The 16,270-nt window shown below is 42.9% G+C and overlaps 1 protein-coding gene and 1 long non-coding RNA gene across 3 annotated transcripts in view; both read left to right on the top strand.

Annotated features, from left to right (window-relative positions):
* Positions 1 to 16,270, top strand: part of LOC149971349 (uncharacterized) — an 812,381-nt gene that overhangs the window by 496,567 nt on the left and 299,544 nt on the right. The gene's annotated exons all lie outside the window — the stretch shown is intronic.
* LOC110506257 (MAM domain-containing glycosylphosphatidylinositol anchor protein 1) overlaps positions 1 to 16,270 on the top strand; it is a 399,885-nt gene that overhangs the window by 376,763 nt on the left and 6,852 nt on the right. For both annotated transcript variants that reach the window (XM_090221721.1, XM_021585690.3), the window contains exon 18: positions 7,646 to 7,754. In XM_090221721.1, the coding sequence (XP_090077847.1) occupies positions 7,646 to 7,754 (109 nt within the window). The remainder of the gene's footprint in view (positions 1 to 7,645; positions 7,755 to 16,270) is intronic.

Here is a 16,270-nt window from a genome sequence, read left to right as displayed (position 1 = left end):
TGGAACAGGTTACAGCTGGTGGCTATCTGCTCTGCCTCCAGCACACCTGTCTCAACTCACACAATCACATACACCCACAGAGAGAGAGGGAGAGAGCACTGGGGGTGTGGTGGCAGGTTAGGGAGACACAGGATGAGAAGTAGAGGGCGTGGCAGGAGCAGATGTAGGCATGCTGAACGACTAAACTAATCAAATGGCAACCCAGACTATTTACATTGAACGTCCCCATTTTGTTTTTACACTGCTGCTACTCGCTGTTTATTATCTATGTATAGTCGCTTCACAAATTACCTCAATTAACCTGTACGCCCACACATTGACTCGGTATATATCCTCGTTATTGTTATGTACATATCTTGTGTTACTTTTTTATTTAATTTTTTTATTTATTTGAGTTTATTTAGTCAATATTTTATTAACTCTATTTCTTGAACTGCATTGTTGGTTACGGGCTTGTAAGTAAGGTAAGGTTGTTGTATTCGGCGCATGTGAAAAATACAATTTCATTTGATTTGAAATGCTACCCATCAGAACCCAACATTATAAGCTTGATTTACTGTAAACAACGTAATCATAATCGAACACTGTATAGATTCAAAATATGGGTAAAACTACAAGTGTTATCTTATGGATGGTCTGTCCTTGCATTCATAGCTCTGTCTATGAATTTGAGAGTGGTTGCATTTCTATAGCCCTATCCCTCAGCTGTTTACCAAAAAAAGGATGGTAGATGACCGCGTTGTTGTTTTTTGAATCCTGAATTGCCCCTTTTAAGGGTTTGTTCCCTCAATGCTAGATGTAAGAAAAAATTCAATTATTTCCACTTTGAGGCTAGCCTCACATATTACAGTATCAGCCGGTATTGAGTGGAGCGGAGGTGGCACCGCAAGTTGTTAGGAAGCAAAGTGTATGTCTTTGTCTGAAGAGACTACATGTATCTCGGATTCGATCTAATGGAAACAGATAGTATAAATAAACCTTCACAGATAGTGGAGGAGTTAATCTGAGAGAGAAAGAGTTTGAGCAGGAGAGAGAAGTCAATGAGTTGCAGTAGGGTCTGGCACACAAATTCCACTTTTTCCTCATAAATGAGTTACGGTAGAAAGACTTTGTGCAAGCATTGTTTTGTTCTTCAACGTTAGACCAAGTCTGACACTTTCATTCATGTGTTTCGGACACATACAAAGAGCTTTTTTTCGTCAGGATTTTCTACAGTACCTGTGTTTCCCTTTCCTCCTCTCCATTGCAACTCTTCCCCAGGTTGTTGCTGTAGAATAAAATGACTTTTCCCTGATGCACTATCCTTTTCCAGAAGTGTGCACTTGCACAATCCCCGCCATGGATTTAAAAGCACAGGATTAGAGTAAAGCATTGGTTGGAGGGAATTTTCACCATGCAAGTGGTGAAAGTCGGGAGAAGGTTGGAGAATGAGTATATCTTGTAAAATAAGGGTTAATAAATCCTTCCAGCCTCATTTCAGTCTGACACGTTGTGTCGTTAGTATTTTCATAAATACAATATAGCAACATTCTTTGTTGATTAGCATGGATAACCCAATCAAAGACTCGACAATCTCGTACTGACAGCTCACCCGCTGAGACTGGCAGTGCCATACAGGAAGATTAGATAAACGTTGGCAGCCATCTTTATTCATGACACCAATTATGAATTATGTAGTATCAGACTAATAACGTTATGCTAATTACGTTATGTAAAATTGGAAGCTGTTTCATGGCATGGAAATAATGATTCAAGACATAAAAGTATTTAATAGAGTTGGTCAATAGTTGTCCTGTATAATAAAGAGAGAGAGATTGCTTCTACAGTGCATTTGGAAAGTATTCAGACCCCTTTAGTTTTCCATATTTCGTTAGGTTATAGTCTTATTCTAAAATTGATTAAACTCTTTTTTTACACAATACCCCATAATGACAAAGCAAAAACAGGTTTTTAGAAATGTGTGCAAATGTATAAAATAAAAAAAAAACTGCCTAGAGTGTTCTTAAGTATGACGCTAGAAGCTCCCCTGTATTTGGGGAGTTTCTCCCATTCTTCTCAGCAGGCCCTCTCAAGCTATGTCAGGTTGGATGGGGAGCGTCGCTGCATAGATATTTTCAGGTCTCTCCAGAGATGTTCGATCGGGCTCAAGTCCGGCCTCTGACTGACATTCAGAGACTTGTCCCAAAGCCACTCCTGCATTGTCTTGGCTGTGTGCTTATGGTTGTGGTCCTGTTGGAAGGTGAACCTTAACCCCAGTCTAAGGTCCTTAGCGTGCTGGAGCAGGTTTTCATCAAGGATCTCTCAGTACTCTTTGCTCCGTTCATCTTTCCCTCAATCCAGATGAGTATCCCTGCCGCTGTGAACCATCCCCACAGCATGATGCTGCCACCACCGTGCTTCACCGTAGGGATGGTACCAGGTTTCCTCCAGATTTGACAATTGGCATTCAGGCCAAAGAGTTCAATCAGACCAGAGAATCTTGTTTCTCATGGTCAGTGTCCTTTACGTGCCTTTTGGAATACTCCAAGCGGGCTGTCATGTGCCTTTTACTGAGGAGTGGCTTCCGTCTGGCCACTCTACCATAAAGGCCTGATTGGTGGAGTGCTGCAGCGATGGTCATTCTTCTGGAAGGTTCTCCTATCTCCACAGAGGAACGCTGGCACTCTGTCAGAGTGACCATGGTGTTCTTGGTCACCTCCCTGACCAAGGCGCTTCTCCCCCGATTGCTCAGTTTGGCCGGGCGGCAAACTCTAGGGAGAGTGTTGGTGGTTCCAAACTACTTCCATTTAAGAGTGATGGAAGCCACTGTGTTCTTTGGGACCTTCAATGATGCAGAAATGTTTTGGTACCCTTCCCTCAGGTGGACTCCAGTAAAGTTTTAGAAACATCTCAAGGATGACCAATGGAAACAGGATACACCTGTTTTGTTGAAAAGTGAAGCATACTGTACTGCCAACCCAAACTCAAGATTAAATGACTGTAAGCCTACTGGTCATTACTGCTGGAAAGAGATTATGACCTAGCTGGCATGTACTGTCGTCAACTACTGCTCATCTCTGTCATGGCTATGGTTGCCTACTTATGCACAGAAATAAAGAACAATTGGCATCACACTAGGCTGATCAATTCACCTCCGGCACATCTTTTGATGTTGTGTTAAATCGCAACCTGCTTGTCACTATACATTCAATAAAAAGTCTACAACAGCCGTGATGTTAGCGAGGATTCACCAAAAATACTATTGCTAAAAATACAAGTTACTCCCCAAAGCAACTTGCAAGCAGAAAAAAATTTCTTAAAACGACCGCAATCAAAAATAAAAAACATTTTAAGAAGGAAGATGCAAAGAGAAAAGTTGTGGAAACATCTTGGCCGGTTGAGACGACGATTACCCAGAGGCCATCTTTGTTCCTTCCTTACTGCAGCCCAATGATGTGCCTCTGGGTTTATTGGAAAACAGGGCAACCCACATTTCTCCCATGCTGCACTGCGCTGTCCTGGGTAGCGTATGTTCTCTCCCTCCTCTTCCTCTTTCTGTCTCTCTTACTTTCTCTGTCTTCATTTCACTCTCTCTTGCTTGCTCTCTATTGCCTCTCGCTTTCTCACTCGCTTTCTCTTCTGCATGTTTACGCCCTCTCTCTCTTGCTTCCCTTTCTCTCTTACTAGCCCCCCTCCCTCCTCTCTGTCTCTTTCGTTCTTACACACACACACACACACACACACACACACACACACACACACACACACACACACACACACACACACACACACACACACACACACACACACACACACACACACACACACACACAGCACTTCAAAGCGGGGCTCCCTACAGGCTGTTTCCCCCCCTGGCATATTCTGTGCAGGGCCACAGATCAATGCACCACATTAAAGGTTACAAGTGGAGGCAAAACACCACGTTCACGCCGCCCACTGTACTTCCTGTCAAAGGAAGTGGTACGGCCAGGAACAGGTTGGCACGGCGATGTGAGAGAGGCACTATGGGAATTATAGGGACGGATCCCTCAGGGGGAGGCAGGACGAGAGTAGGAGAGAATGGGGATTGTTTGAAGTGAGTGGATGGCAGCGATTTTGTAATTAGCTCATTGTTAATGGGTGTTGTAAAACAGAAAGTGGGCCACATTGAAATACTTTTAAAATGCATCTTTCCTTCCTTCCTTCCTCACTTCCTTTCTTCCTTACTCCCTTGAGGTTTAACATGTTCTATTGCTACAAATGTATCACCTCCAGCAGGAAAATACAAAATGAGGAGAGCATAGTAATTAAGACACTTACACACACGCACACATACACACAGCTTGCAAAATCTCACACACACCCCAAACTTTACAAAGACTAACCACACACATCAATAACGACTAACACACACACACACACATCCAGCTTTTTAACTGAGTAATTCATGAGGGTTTGGCAGCTTTCTTTCTATCTCTCTTCCCACACCCCTTTCTCTCTCTCTCTCTCTTTCTCTTTCCCTTTCTCTTTTACTCATGTCTCCCTTCAATCTTCTCCTTTCTACCCCTCACTCTCTCTCTCGTGGCCATAGTGCATGTGTATTTGAGTGTGTTCGTGCATGTGTGTGTGTGTGTGTGTCTGTGTATTCAGAGGAGCCCCAGGTGAGGCTCTTCTGCCCTACAATAAATCAGGCTTGCACTTTCGGCAAACGCTGGCCTCTGCCTTTTAGACAAGGAGATTTACAAGAAAGAGCCATGGAAGTGAATACATAAATAAAAATAATAACTAATAGCAAGAGCTGGCCTGCTACAGACACAAACACACATGCACACAAGAATACAGAATACATTTAGGAGGTGTGTGTTTGTGTGTGCGCACCTTCGGTGTGTGTCTGCATATATAACAGTGCGAATCTAATATTGTTGAGTATAATCGAACATCGTGACCAGGCTCTTACGCCTGACAGTGCCCGTCCGCCACGGCCCTTTTGCCAATTAGCCTAGCCACCCCTCATACCTTGTTCCCCCGTGTTCCCCCTAGCAAGCAAATCAAATCAACCTTCCTCACAAATGAGAAGACTGGCCAAATCTATCACTCACTCCTCCACCCCTCCACTCCCTCCATCCCTGTCAAAGCCTCCTCTCCAGGCTTTCTTTATTTATTCAAAGGAGTCCTTCGTCCAAAGGAGTGTATTCAAGGATTAAATTAGAGAATAGCAGAGAGAGATGCACCGTCCGCCTGTTTGGCTCCTTCCCTTTGTGTGTAATTGGAGAAGCTCTCTCTCTTTCTTTCTCTTTCAGTAATAGAGAGCTTCGATTACCTACTCAGCTCTCTGACCACTCTCTCTCCCTCTCCGTCTCCCATCTTCCTCCTCTCTCGCTTCAGGCCGATACCCACGAATTATCAAAATCCAGAAAAGACCCGTTAAATTCTACAACCACCTAAAAGGAAGCGATTCCCAAACCTTCCATAACAAAGCCATCACCTACAGAGAGATGAACCTGGAGAAGAGTCCCCTAAGCAAGCTGGTCCTGGGGCTCTGTTCACAAACACACCCCACAGAGCCCCAGGACAGAAGCACAATTAGACCCAAGCAAATCAATAGAAAACAAAAAGATAATTACTTGACACATTGGAAAGAATAAACAAAAAAACGGAGCAAACTAGAATGCTGTTTAGTCCTAAACAGAGAGTACACAGTGGCAGAATACCTGTCCACTGTGACTGACCCAAACTTAAGGAAAGCTTTGACTATGTACAGACTCAGTGAGCATAGCGTTGCTATTGAGAAAGGCCGCCATAGGCAGACCTTGCTCTCAAGAGAAGACAGGCTATGTGCTCACTGCCCACAAAATGAGGTGGAAACTGAGCTGCACTTCCTAACCTCCTGCCCAATGTATGACCATATTAGAGACACATATTTCCCTCAGATTACACAGATCCACAAAGAATTCGAAAACAAACCCAATTTTGATAAACTCCCATATCTACTGGGTGAAATTCCAGTGTGCCATCACAACAGCAAGATTTGTGACCTGTTGCCACAAGAAAAGGGCCACCAGTGAAGAACAAACACCATTGTAAATACAACCCATATTTATTTTCCCTTGTGTACTTTAACCATTTGTACATTGTTACAACACTGTATATATACATAATATGACATTTGTAATGTATTTATTGTTTTGAAACTTTTGTATATTTTTGTATATACCTCACTTGCTTTGGCAATGTTATCACGTTTCCCATGCCAATAAAGCCCCTTGAATTGAATTAGAGAGAGAGCGAGAGAGTGAGAGAGCGAGAGAGAGGTTGGGAGAAGGAGGGAGAGAGGGAGAGAGAGAGAGGTTGGGAGAAGGAGAGAGAGAGAGTGGTCAGAGAGCTGAGTGGGTAATCAATGAGTCCCTGGTCAACCACGGGTCAAGAGGCTATACACTAACATGAATGAGCGCACACACACACAACTTTCCGCTCTCACACAAAAAACTTTACTTTCATCATGTAACATGGTTTACAAGGACAGCAACTGTTCTATCATGATATGAAAATGCCATGTGGAAACTGCCTGGTAGAAAATAATAACAGAATTTGTTGCACTTGAACATAAACAACAAGCACTTTCTTAATTGAAACGAGAAAACAAAAAATGGATACTGTATATCCATGGCGAATGATTGCGGAAGATTACAAATGAATTAGCCTCCAGTCTGAGTTGAATGCCATTACGGATGAAAGTGTGCTCCTTGTTGTTGTGGTTTTTTCCTTTTTTTCACCAAATGGATAACACTCCATCTTTGATTAGCTCGGTGGGATGGGGTTTGGGGACGCAGCTTTCCACAGTAATTAAGCTGTCAATCCAAAGCAAGGTCTTCTGGGTAAAAACGGTGAGCCGAACGTAAACGTTTCCGAACAGGTGGCCAGGAGATATGAGCAACTGCTTGTTGCTTCAGCCACAATATCTGGCCTAATTTTATTTTAGGACGTTTGTTCTTTCCCCTCCCTTTTTTCAAATGGCCTCATAACATGGCCTTAGAGAAACTCTGTCACTCTTTTACAATTCTTCATTACTAATTCCAGTACTACAGACTGGAATTACAAACAGACTATACTAAACAAGTTAAGTGTCTTACCACACACATAGCTATGTGTACTCGGATACCGGGTACCGCAATTTCACACTCTCACGCCAAATAGCCTGAAGTCACAGGGCTCTCCTCGCAGGCTCTATTTCCCTATGTGGGAGCGTTGCAAACTAGAGATGGGGATTTTTTTACCTGGTTAGATGCACATTGTACAAATTAGCAGCTTTTCAGCACAGTTTTTTTATTTCTGTATAATAAAAAATCAACAAAGAAGTTGGCTATTTTTCAATGAGGGCCATTGGTGGCGTAATCTAGGGGAATTCCTTCTTATGATGTGAATATCGACTGGGAGTATTGCATAAAGGAGGAAAGTGAGGAAAGTCTTTTGGGAAGTGTTGAAATGTAAAACATATTCGGTATTCTGAGTGTGATAAATCACTTGTAGGTCTCCATATTCTTGGAAGCAATTTGTAACAACACTTTGGTGCTATTCACAAACCGAAGCATTCAAGTACGTCTCCTGAGTAGCAAGTGGAAGTTTATTTTCTATGGAAATAAAAGTTTATTTCTTTTTCCCTGTTCAGGTGATGTTTGAGGCTATTCGGGGATCGGGCTATGAAGGGGACATTGCCATCGATGATGTCTCAGTCACCAAAGGGAAATGCAAGCAGGAGAACTCTGTCTCCAACACAGGTACTGTCACAATGTTACTGTAGGGTGAAGTTTATCCAAGACGCTGGTCTTGGGTAAGTTTGCATTTAATTTTCATTTCAGTAATTTTGCAGACGCTCTTATCCAGAGCAACTTACAGAAGAGTGCATATGTGCATAAGTGGATTTGAATATTTCAGCCACACACGTTGCTGACAGGTTTTTAAAATCGAGCACACAGCCATGCAATTTCCATTGACAAACATTGGCAATATAATGGCCTTACTGAAGATCTCAGTGACTTTCAAAGTGGGACCGTCATATGATGCCACCTTTCCAACAAGTCAGTTCATCAAATTTCTGCCCTGCTAGAGCTGCCCCGGTCAACTGTAAGTGTTGTTATTGTGAAGTGGAAACGTCTAGGAGCAACAACAGCTCAGCCATGAAGTGGTAGGCCACACAGAACTGGACCACCGAGTGCATAAAAATTGTCTGTCCATGGTTGCAATCAGGACAATACGTTTTCGTCGGGAGCTTCGTGAAATGGGTTTCTTTGGCCGAGCATCCTAAGATCACCATGTGCAATGCCAAGCGTTGGCTGGAGTGGTGTAAAGCTTGCCGCCATTGGACTCTGGAACAGTGGCAATGCGTTCTCTGGAGTCATGAATCACACTTCACCATCTTGGAGTCTGACGGACAAATCTGGGTTTGCTGGATGCCTGGAGAACGCTACCTGCCCCAATGCATAGTGCCAACTGTAAAGTTGGGTGGGGGAGGAATAATGAATGGTCTGGGGATCTTTTTCACGGTCCGCGCTAGGTCCCTTAGTTCCAGTGAAGGGACATTTTTACACTACGGCATACAATGACATTCTAGACTATTCTTTGCTTCCAAATTTGTGGCAAAAGTTTTGGGGAGGCCCTTTCCTGTTTCAGCATGACAATACCCCCGTGCACAAAGCGAGGTCCACACAGAAATGGTTTGTCGAGATCTTTGTGGATGAACTTGACTGGCCTGCACAAAGCCCTGACCTCAATCCCGTCGAACACATTTGAGATGAATTGGAATGCCGACTGCGAGCCTGCCTAATTGCCCACATCAGTGCCCGACCTCATTAATGCTCTTGTGGCTGAATGGAATCAAGTCCCCGCAGCAATGTTCCAAAATATAGTGGAAAGCCTTCCCAGAAGAGTGGAACCTGTTGTAGCAGCAAAGGGGGGACCAACTCCATATTATTGCCCACGACTTTGGAATGAGATGTGTCCACATACTTTTGGCCATGTAGTGTATGTGACCATCATCAGAGATCTACAAGTGAGTAGTAAGGTCAAGAGAGTGGGTTCTATGCCATTCAATCAGAATCTGTTTGTCAATCTTTCCAATTCACTGTAGGCAGACGCAGTCTCACTACAATACAAACCGGACAAGGTATAGGAATAAACTGTTCTGTGTCACCCAGATATTGTAGAGAGCTTGCCTGTTTGCCAAAGCTATAGCTTTCAACCCTCTACACTATGCTGTATGGTTACTTTAAATATTTAATATGCAATACATGAAAGGCTTGCTGCAACAGGTGGATCATTTTCATACTTTTAAAATGATTTGGGGAAACCAGAGACAGCAGAGAGAGAGATAGAAGGAGCAGTGAATAAAGCAGAGAAGAATAGTTGAACTAGAGAAAACTAGGGAAAACCCTGATTATGAAAATGGGTGGCAGAATGATAGTAATGAGGAGAGAGAGAGAGAGATTTAGGAAGAGAGAGCAAGAGATTAAGGAACAGGAAGTGAGGAGAAAGAGTGGAAGAAAACAGGTGACACATTGATAGTAATGAGTGTGATAAACAGTGACAAGGAGAGAGAACAGCACAGAGAACATGAGGAGAGATAGAAAGACAGAGAGGAGAGGAGAGAAAGAGAGCAGTGAGAGCTGTTGCCAGTGCAGGGGCTGTGGAGGCAGCTGGACTCCCTTCCTCTCCCTGCCACGTGGGCTATAGCCTGTGGAGGGCTTGAACCCCACCTTCCCCAGCCTCCCTTCCTCTTCTCCCCTCACCGTTCCTCTCCTCCCCCGTTGTCATTCCCCATCGCCCAACATGGCAGAGGGCACCAGGACGCATTGGCGTTATGAGGTGGAAGGGTTGGCACCGTATTTTCATTGTAAACCGTGGGCAATGGGCACAGATACAGCCATGCAGGGCTGGGTGCCAGGATCTATGATAGGATCACTTCCCGGGCATCTGTCCAGGTCGGGGCCTACTGTCCTGCAATCCTGACCCACAGGCCACCGTGATAAAGTAACCAGACTCCACATTTCTCTGTCCCGGCAAATTGTACAGTGACAGCAGCCTGGAGGCTGCAGTCTGCACCCTAAATACACGGTGACACCGAGCAGAGCCTGTAATCAAATTCTTCCTTGTGGCTTTTTCACAGCATCAGCTAATTTGCCCCGGACAAACGGAATGCGCTTTGACACCTCATCATGTTACACGAACCATGGTTTAAAAATGCCATCATGTTACTGTGTGAATTGTAAATGAAACACTGGCATTTTTCAAGTGTGCCTTGTCGCCTAGCATGGTCTGTAGTGTTATAGTGTACACTCAATCCACTGTAACTTTAAATACTGAAGAAGACCAAAAAAGAAGACATAGTAAATCCCCACAATGGTATGATCCTCCTGAAGTGTTTAATAAGACAAGGACATTTCGACCCCAAATTGGGATTTCATCAAGACAAAATACTGACCACTCACAAAAATTCACTACCACATCGCAAGGCTGAAAGCTCTTGACCTTCATTCACTCATACTGACACTGCTATAGGTTTCCTCCAAGATACCCACACCAGTCTCCATGCAGTGGCTCCATAGATCACTGACCATAGCACTGCCCATAATTGAAAGAGCTCTTCATCGCCAATATATGGACAGCCACAATTGAACAACTCCACACAATGGCTTCTATTGACAATTAATTACCTCTAAGTGAGAAAGCTTCACGGTCAATGTATAATTGTGGCAGGTGAACACCACTGACAACAGTGATTGCTCGGCCTCCGTCCGCTAGTCACCTCAGAGGGTAGTGCATCACTGGTGCAAAGCTGCCTGCCATCCAGGACCTCTACACCAATGATTATCCGGACTATCTACATTGTGTTCCCCCCCCCCAACCCCTCTTTTACACTGCTGCTACTCTCTGTTTATCTTATATGCATAGTCACTTTAACTATACATTCATGTACATACTACCTAAATTGGCCCGACCAACCAGTGCTTCCACACATTGGCTAACCGGGCTGTCTGCATTGTGTCCCACCACCCGCCAACCCCTCTTTATTTTACGCTTCTGCTACTCTGTGTTCATCATATATGCATAGTCACTTTAACGATATCTACATGTACATACAACCTCAATAAGCCTGACTAACATGTGTCTGTATATAGTCTTGCTACTCTTTTTTTCAAATGTCTTTTTACTGTTGTTTTATTTCTTTACTTACCTACACACACACACACATATTTTTTTTCCCCCGCACCATTGGTTAGAGCCTGTAAGTAAGCATTTCACTGTAAGGTTTACACCTGTTGTATTCGGCGCACGTGACAAATAAACTTTGATTTGATTGAATCAAGCCGTCACTAATCTGATTTGTAGCTCCCCCTGACTTCAAGTGCATTCTGGGATATATTGCAGTCGATAGTCAGTTTGTAGAGCCACATTCCTCAATATTTCTTTCCACCCACTGATAGAAAACCATAAACATTGTGTTTGTAAATGAATGGGGGATCTTAGGAAATAGTACAGTAGCTTTATCTTGAATCATTTACCATCTTAATGTACTTGCTGTATTGCGAGATCAAGGTAAACAGACTACAATTGGGGGGTGTTCCCAAGAAAATGATCTGGTACAGTGTTGGTATTTGTGTATTTTTACCACTCATGAGGTTGCCTACATCATTTTCAACAGTTATGGGAGTGCCCTACTTTGTTGTGGGAGTGTACCCCTGTAATTCCAACCTAACTGAAGGCACCTGCACTCCTTCACAGATCAAATTGGGAGGTACTATAACTTAGGCAAGTCAAGAGGCCTCCAAAAGCAACAGGCCAAGACAATCAACTCCCCCCGAGACATCATCCCTTTCTGCTCACTTTCCCCCCGAAAATGGCCGCAAAAACAAAACAAGGCTAAACAAATCAGGAGACGTTGGTGGGTCGGTAAATAATTAACGAGAAAAACCCTCTGCCTCCCCCAAAAACCCCTCATCTGAGAAAGCAGCAAAAGCAACGAAAGAGCCGAGAGCTAGCGGGGATCCTAATGTAATACAGTGAATTATTGATGGAGGGTGTAAACAGGAAGCCAGGCTACGCTAGCCTGTGGGGCCGATGCAGTGCTGCACAAGACAGCTAGCCGAGACAGATGGGTAATTATTGGTTAGAGGAGATTGGGTAGAGGAAAGACCCAGCCCGCACACCTGGGTCACCTCTATGTATTAGCAGACACGACAATGAGGAATAATGTATGTGGGTAAAACAATATAGGCCTGTTTCCCAAACATAGATTAAGCGTAATCCGCGACTACGAAACATGTTCAATTGAGATGCTCTATTTATATGGGGCCAGTTTTACCAAACACATAATTGGCCTAGTCCTGTTCTAAAATACTTATTTTCCACAGAGAATCATTTTTAGTCCAGGCTAAATCTGTGTCTGAGAATCTGGCCCATATTGTTTGTCCCACAAACATTAGTATTAACCTGTAATAACCAACTGGTTTCTGCAGTTGTAATTCTACATGATTTAATCACAATACTAGTGATTAGCCAGCCAGCGTGATAGTTGTGTTATAGCATAGAACATTTCAAAGCAGGCATAACTGATTACAGTAAATCAAAGTCACTAATGGGTGGAATAAAGTCAGACACTTTGTTCATAAATGTATGATTGTATGTTTTCTCTCTCTCTGTGTGTGTGTGTGTGTGTGTGTGTGTGTATATATATATGTGTGTATATATATATATATGCAGGTCTAAATCTGTATGCTAGTGTGCCAGAGAGTGTGCATCATGTGAGCGGCCAACCCTCCCAGGAGTTTTTGCTAGCGAGTGAGCCCAGCTGTAATACCCAGCTGATGCAGCTCACGTCGGCCTTCTAAATAGCACCCTAATCCCTATAATAGTGCACTACTTTGACCAGGATCTTGTATTTGCTCCTGTCAAAAGTAGTGCAGTATGTATGGGGTGCCATTTGGGATGCAGGGCACCTGTCCCTCACACACCCCATCTCTCCCCATCACACACGCACACACAAACATGAGCACAAACACACACCCTGTTTCCCCCCAACACACATCACACGCACATATAAACACGCTCACATACATACACAGACACGCTCACACACACATCTCACTGGGCTAGCTGTCTGATGGGGTGTAGCACAGGGGACTGCGGAACTGTGTGGCTCTCCTAAAATTAATGATGATTGCCTCTGACATGTTGTGTTCAACTAACTCCACATTCATAAATCATAGGAATGACTGGAACCTGGCTCTAGGGTGTGTGTGTGTGTGTGTGTGTGTGTGTGTGTGTGTGTGTGTGTGTGTGTGTGTGTGTGTGTGTGTGTGTGTGTGTGTGTGTGTGTTTGAGAGACAGACAGAGAGTGTGTGTGTTTGCTTGTGTATAACATAATGTGTGTGTGTGTAGGTGCCTGCCTGCCTGCCTGGCTATGTAAGTGTGTGTATGTCTGCGTGTGCACATTTACATGCATGTGTACGTGTCTTAGCTATGGGTGAGTTCGACAAGGGAATTGTTGCACTGCACACCGTTCACTGCCCTCCCTCCCTCCTTTCCTTCCTTCTCCCTCCTTTGTTCCACTCCCCTTCTTTTGATCCTGTTAAGGGGTGGCTTTCAATACTGTCTGGATCCCACTTCGGCGATGACTCAAGTCCCCGCGTTTTAGCCCCAGACCCCCTGGTTCTCTATACCCTCTATCACCCTGTGTGGCATGCAACACTTCCAGATCCCTGGTGGTCCCACACTGTTGTTGAAATTGCGAAAAGTATACATATGCATATGGTTATATGCACAAGATACAGTGTAGTGTACAGCACAGTACAATGACATGCTTACTTGCAAGCTCTCCTCACAAACTGTGCAGCAGCTACACAAAGTATTCAATACAAAATATAGTTAGGAAACACAATATGAGAACAATAGAGCACAGAATCCATGCAGGGAAAAAGAAAGACAAATATAGTATTTCATTATTCCCTATAAGGAAACGCGCCGTTTTACTGGAGTTGACATTGCAGTCATGGGTTCAAACGCATGGTTATTAAGTATTTGTATTTTAACTACTTATTTTCTGTGTATTTGAGTATTTTTAAATAATATGGCCAAATCAACTACTTCTATTTGAAAGTATTTTCAAATAATTTCCTATAATTCCTATTTGAATCTATTTTAAAATACTTGTTTCCAAATACATTACACATGCCCCTTTACCAAACATACCTGTGTTCAAATGCATGGAGTATTTAAATATCTGTATTTGAAAATATTATATTTGTATTTAAGTATTTTCAAATACATTCCAATACTTTCCAAATACATTCCAATATATAACTACTTGTATTTTAATAAAATAAAACAATTCTAAATACTTACTTCTAAATGTATTTGAAAGTAATTGAAACACAATAAATAGCATTTGAACCGAGGTCTGGTCTTGTGCCAACTCCCATATCTCTGGTAGTCCATTTAGTGTGGGTTGGATGTTCTTGGATGTGCAAGTTGAAGTTGAAGCCCAGACACTGGAACATGGAGGACAGTTTCAAGCTGTTGCATTTATCAGGATTCAGCTGAACTGTGTTGGCCCCCTCTCATACACACCATAAGAAAACAACAAAGCACATTCACAAAGCTTTCAGAGTTGGAGTGCTGATCTAGGCTCAGGTCCTCCGACTCCTTATTTCCACATGATATAAAAGGCTAAACTGATCCTAGAATAAGCACTCCTATTCAAAGACCTTTGATACATACAGCCACAGATATTTTATCCATCGCCAAACCCAACCAAACTTTCTATGCTTCACACCCTTCAAAGATCCTTGAGAGAGAAATCAGGGCTGGCCAGGCACTTAACTTGTTCTCTATGGGAGAGGACGGGAGGAATAAAAAGCTTGATTATGATTACATAGATTTTCTGCCAGCGAGAGAAGCCCCCTAATATAAATGTATATTGATTTCTTAAATACAATACCTGCCTTACTCTTTATTTATGAAACTCATTCCACGGCTTACATGCGTAATGCGCTGTTGACTTTGTGTAAGTGCAGTGTCTGCGGGTGGGCGGGGGGTGTTGTGTATGCAATTAGTGTGTGTATGCGCATCTGTGTTTGCATGCACTTCGATAAAAGGAGAGGGAGGGTCGCAGATGTCTCATGTACAGGTGCTTTGTGATGCTGTTTCATATGAGTACAAGAAAACACAATGGCTGTTTCCGAATACTCATGCTAGCGTATTGCATACATAAACTGCATTCTATTTACTCATCGTCGCATACTATTTAGCACATACTGTTTAGTAAAAAGTATACAATATGCCATGGCCGCAACGCAGTAGCAGCTCCTGATTGGCTGAGTAGATGGGGCGGGCCGAGTGCGGGTGGAGTTTTCAACACACATGCATCGCATTAAGCAGCTGATAACAGCTAATTTCCAATTTGATTCATTTTCTCTAAACTAAACTATAGGAATGGAGTTATATGCCTACTCAGGGTGGAGGCAGATATCACATTCAAGCTATACCGTAGTAGCCCATCTTTCCTTTTTTTGTATTGAAGACAGAAGTATTGAAGACAGAACAGATCATTTGGTTCCATTTCAACATATTTCTCAGTGAAACCAAAGCGCTGTAGCATATATAAATTAAATCAAATGTTCAAATCAAAAGGCTATTGCACAGACAAACGTGGACAGACGGCTGCATCACAAACTCAGAACCGCTGGACAGGAACATAAACTAAAGCACTGATCATTGGGAACGCGATCAGAATGAATGTTGAGGCTTGTACATCCATTCAAAAATGTAATATGTAGCCTACAAAACAAAAATATTCCACGTGTTCAAATCAAAAGGCCTGATTAACATGCCATCAGTAATGCAGCCACATACCGAGTCCCCAGTGCAGACACATTCACAAATTAAAATATGGTTTAGTATTTAATATAAAAGCTCCGATGAAGGCCAAGAGAACAATAAACACTTTTTAGTGAGAAAACAGAAATCTACTTTAGAATTTTTTTTAAGACTTATTTTTTTAAAGATGTAGCCTACGATGTAATACCCGTGATCATTTTAATTAGAACAAAAACGACTTAGCCTATATTTTACACGACTGCAGAAGCTTCGTTTTTTTGTTAGGCCCTAGCTCTCTTCACGTAGCCAATCACTTGCAGTCTACCTCTTCCAATGCATTGTGGAAAAGTGTGCAACATATTCTACTAGATGAAGAGCCATTAAACCATACTCAATTTTCTAAATGTCGCATACTATTAAATAT

The sequence above is a fragment of the Oncorhynchus mykiss genome, chromosome 26 (genome assembly GCF_057628025.1).
Source record: "Oncorhynchus mykiss isolate SJ-2025 chromosome 26, ASM5762802v1, whole genome shotgun sequence".
Classification (NCBI taxonomy): domain Eukaryota; kingdom Metazoa; phylum Chordata; class Actinopteri; order Salmoniformes; family Salmonidae; genus Oncorhynchus; species Oncorhynchus mykiss.
Note: the sequence above shows the minus strand (reverse complement) of the source record. Positions and strands in the feature narration are given on the sequence as shown.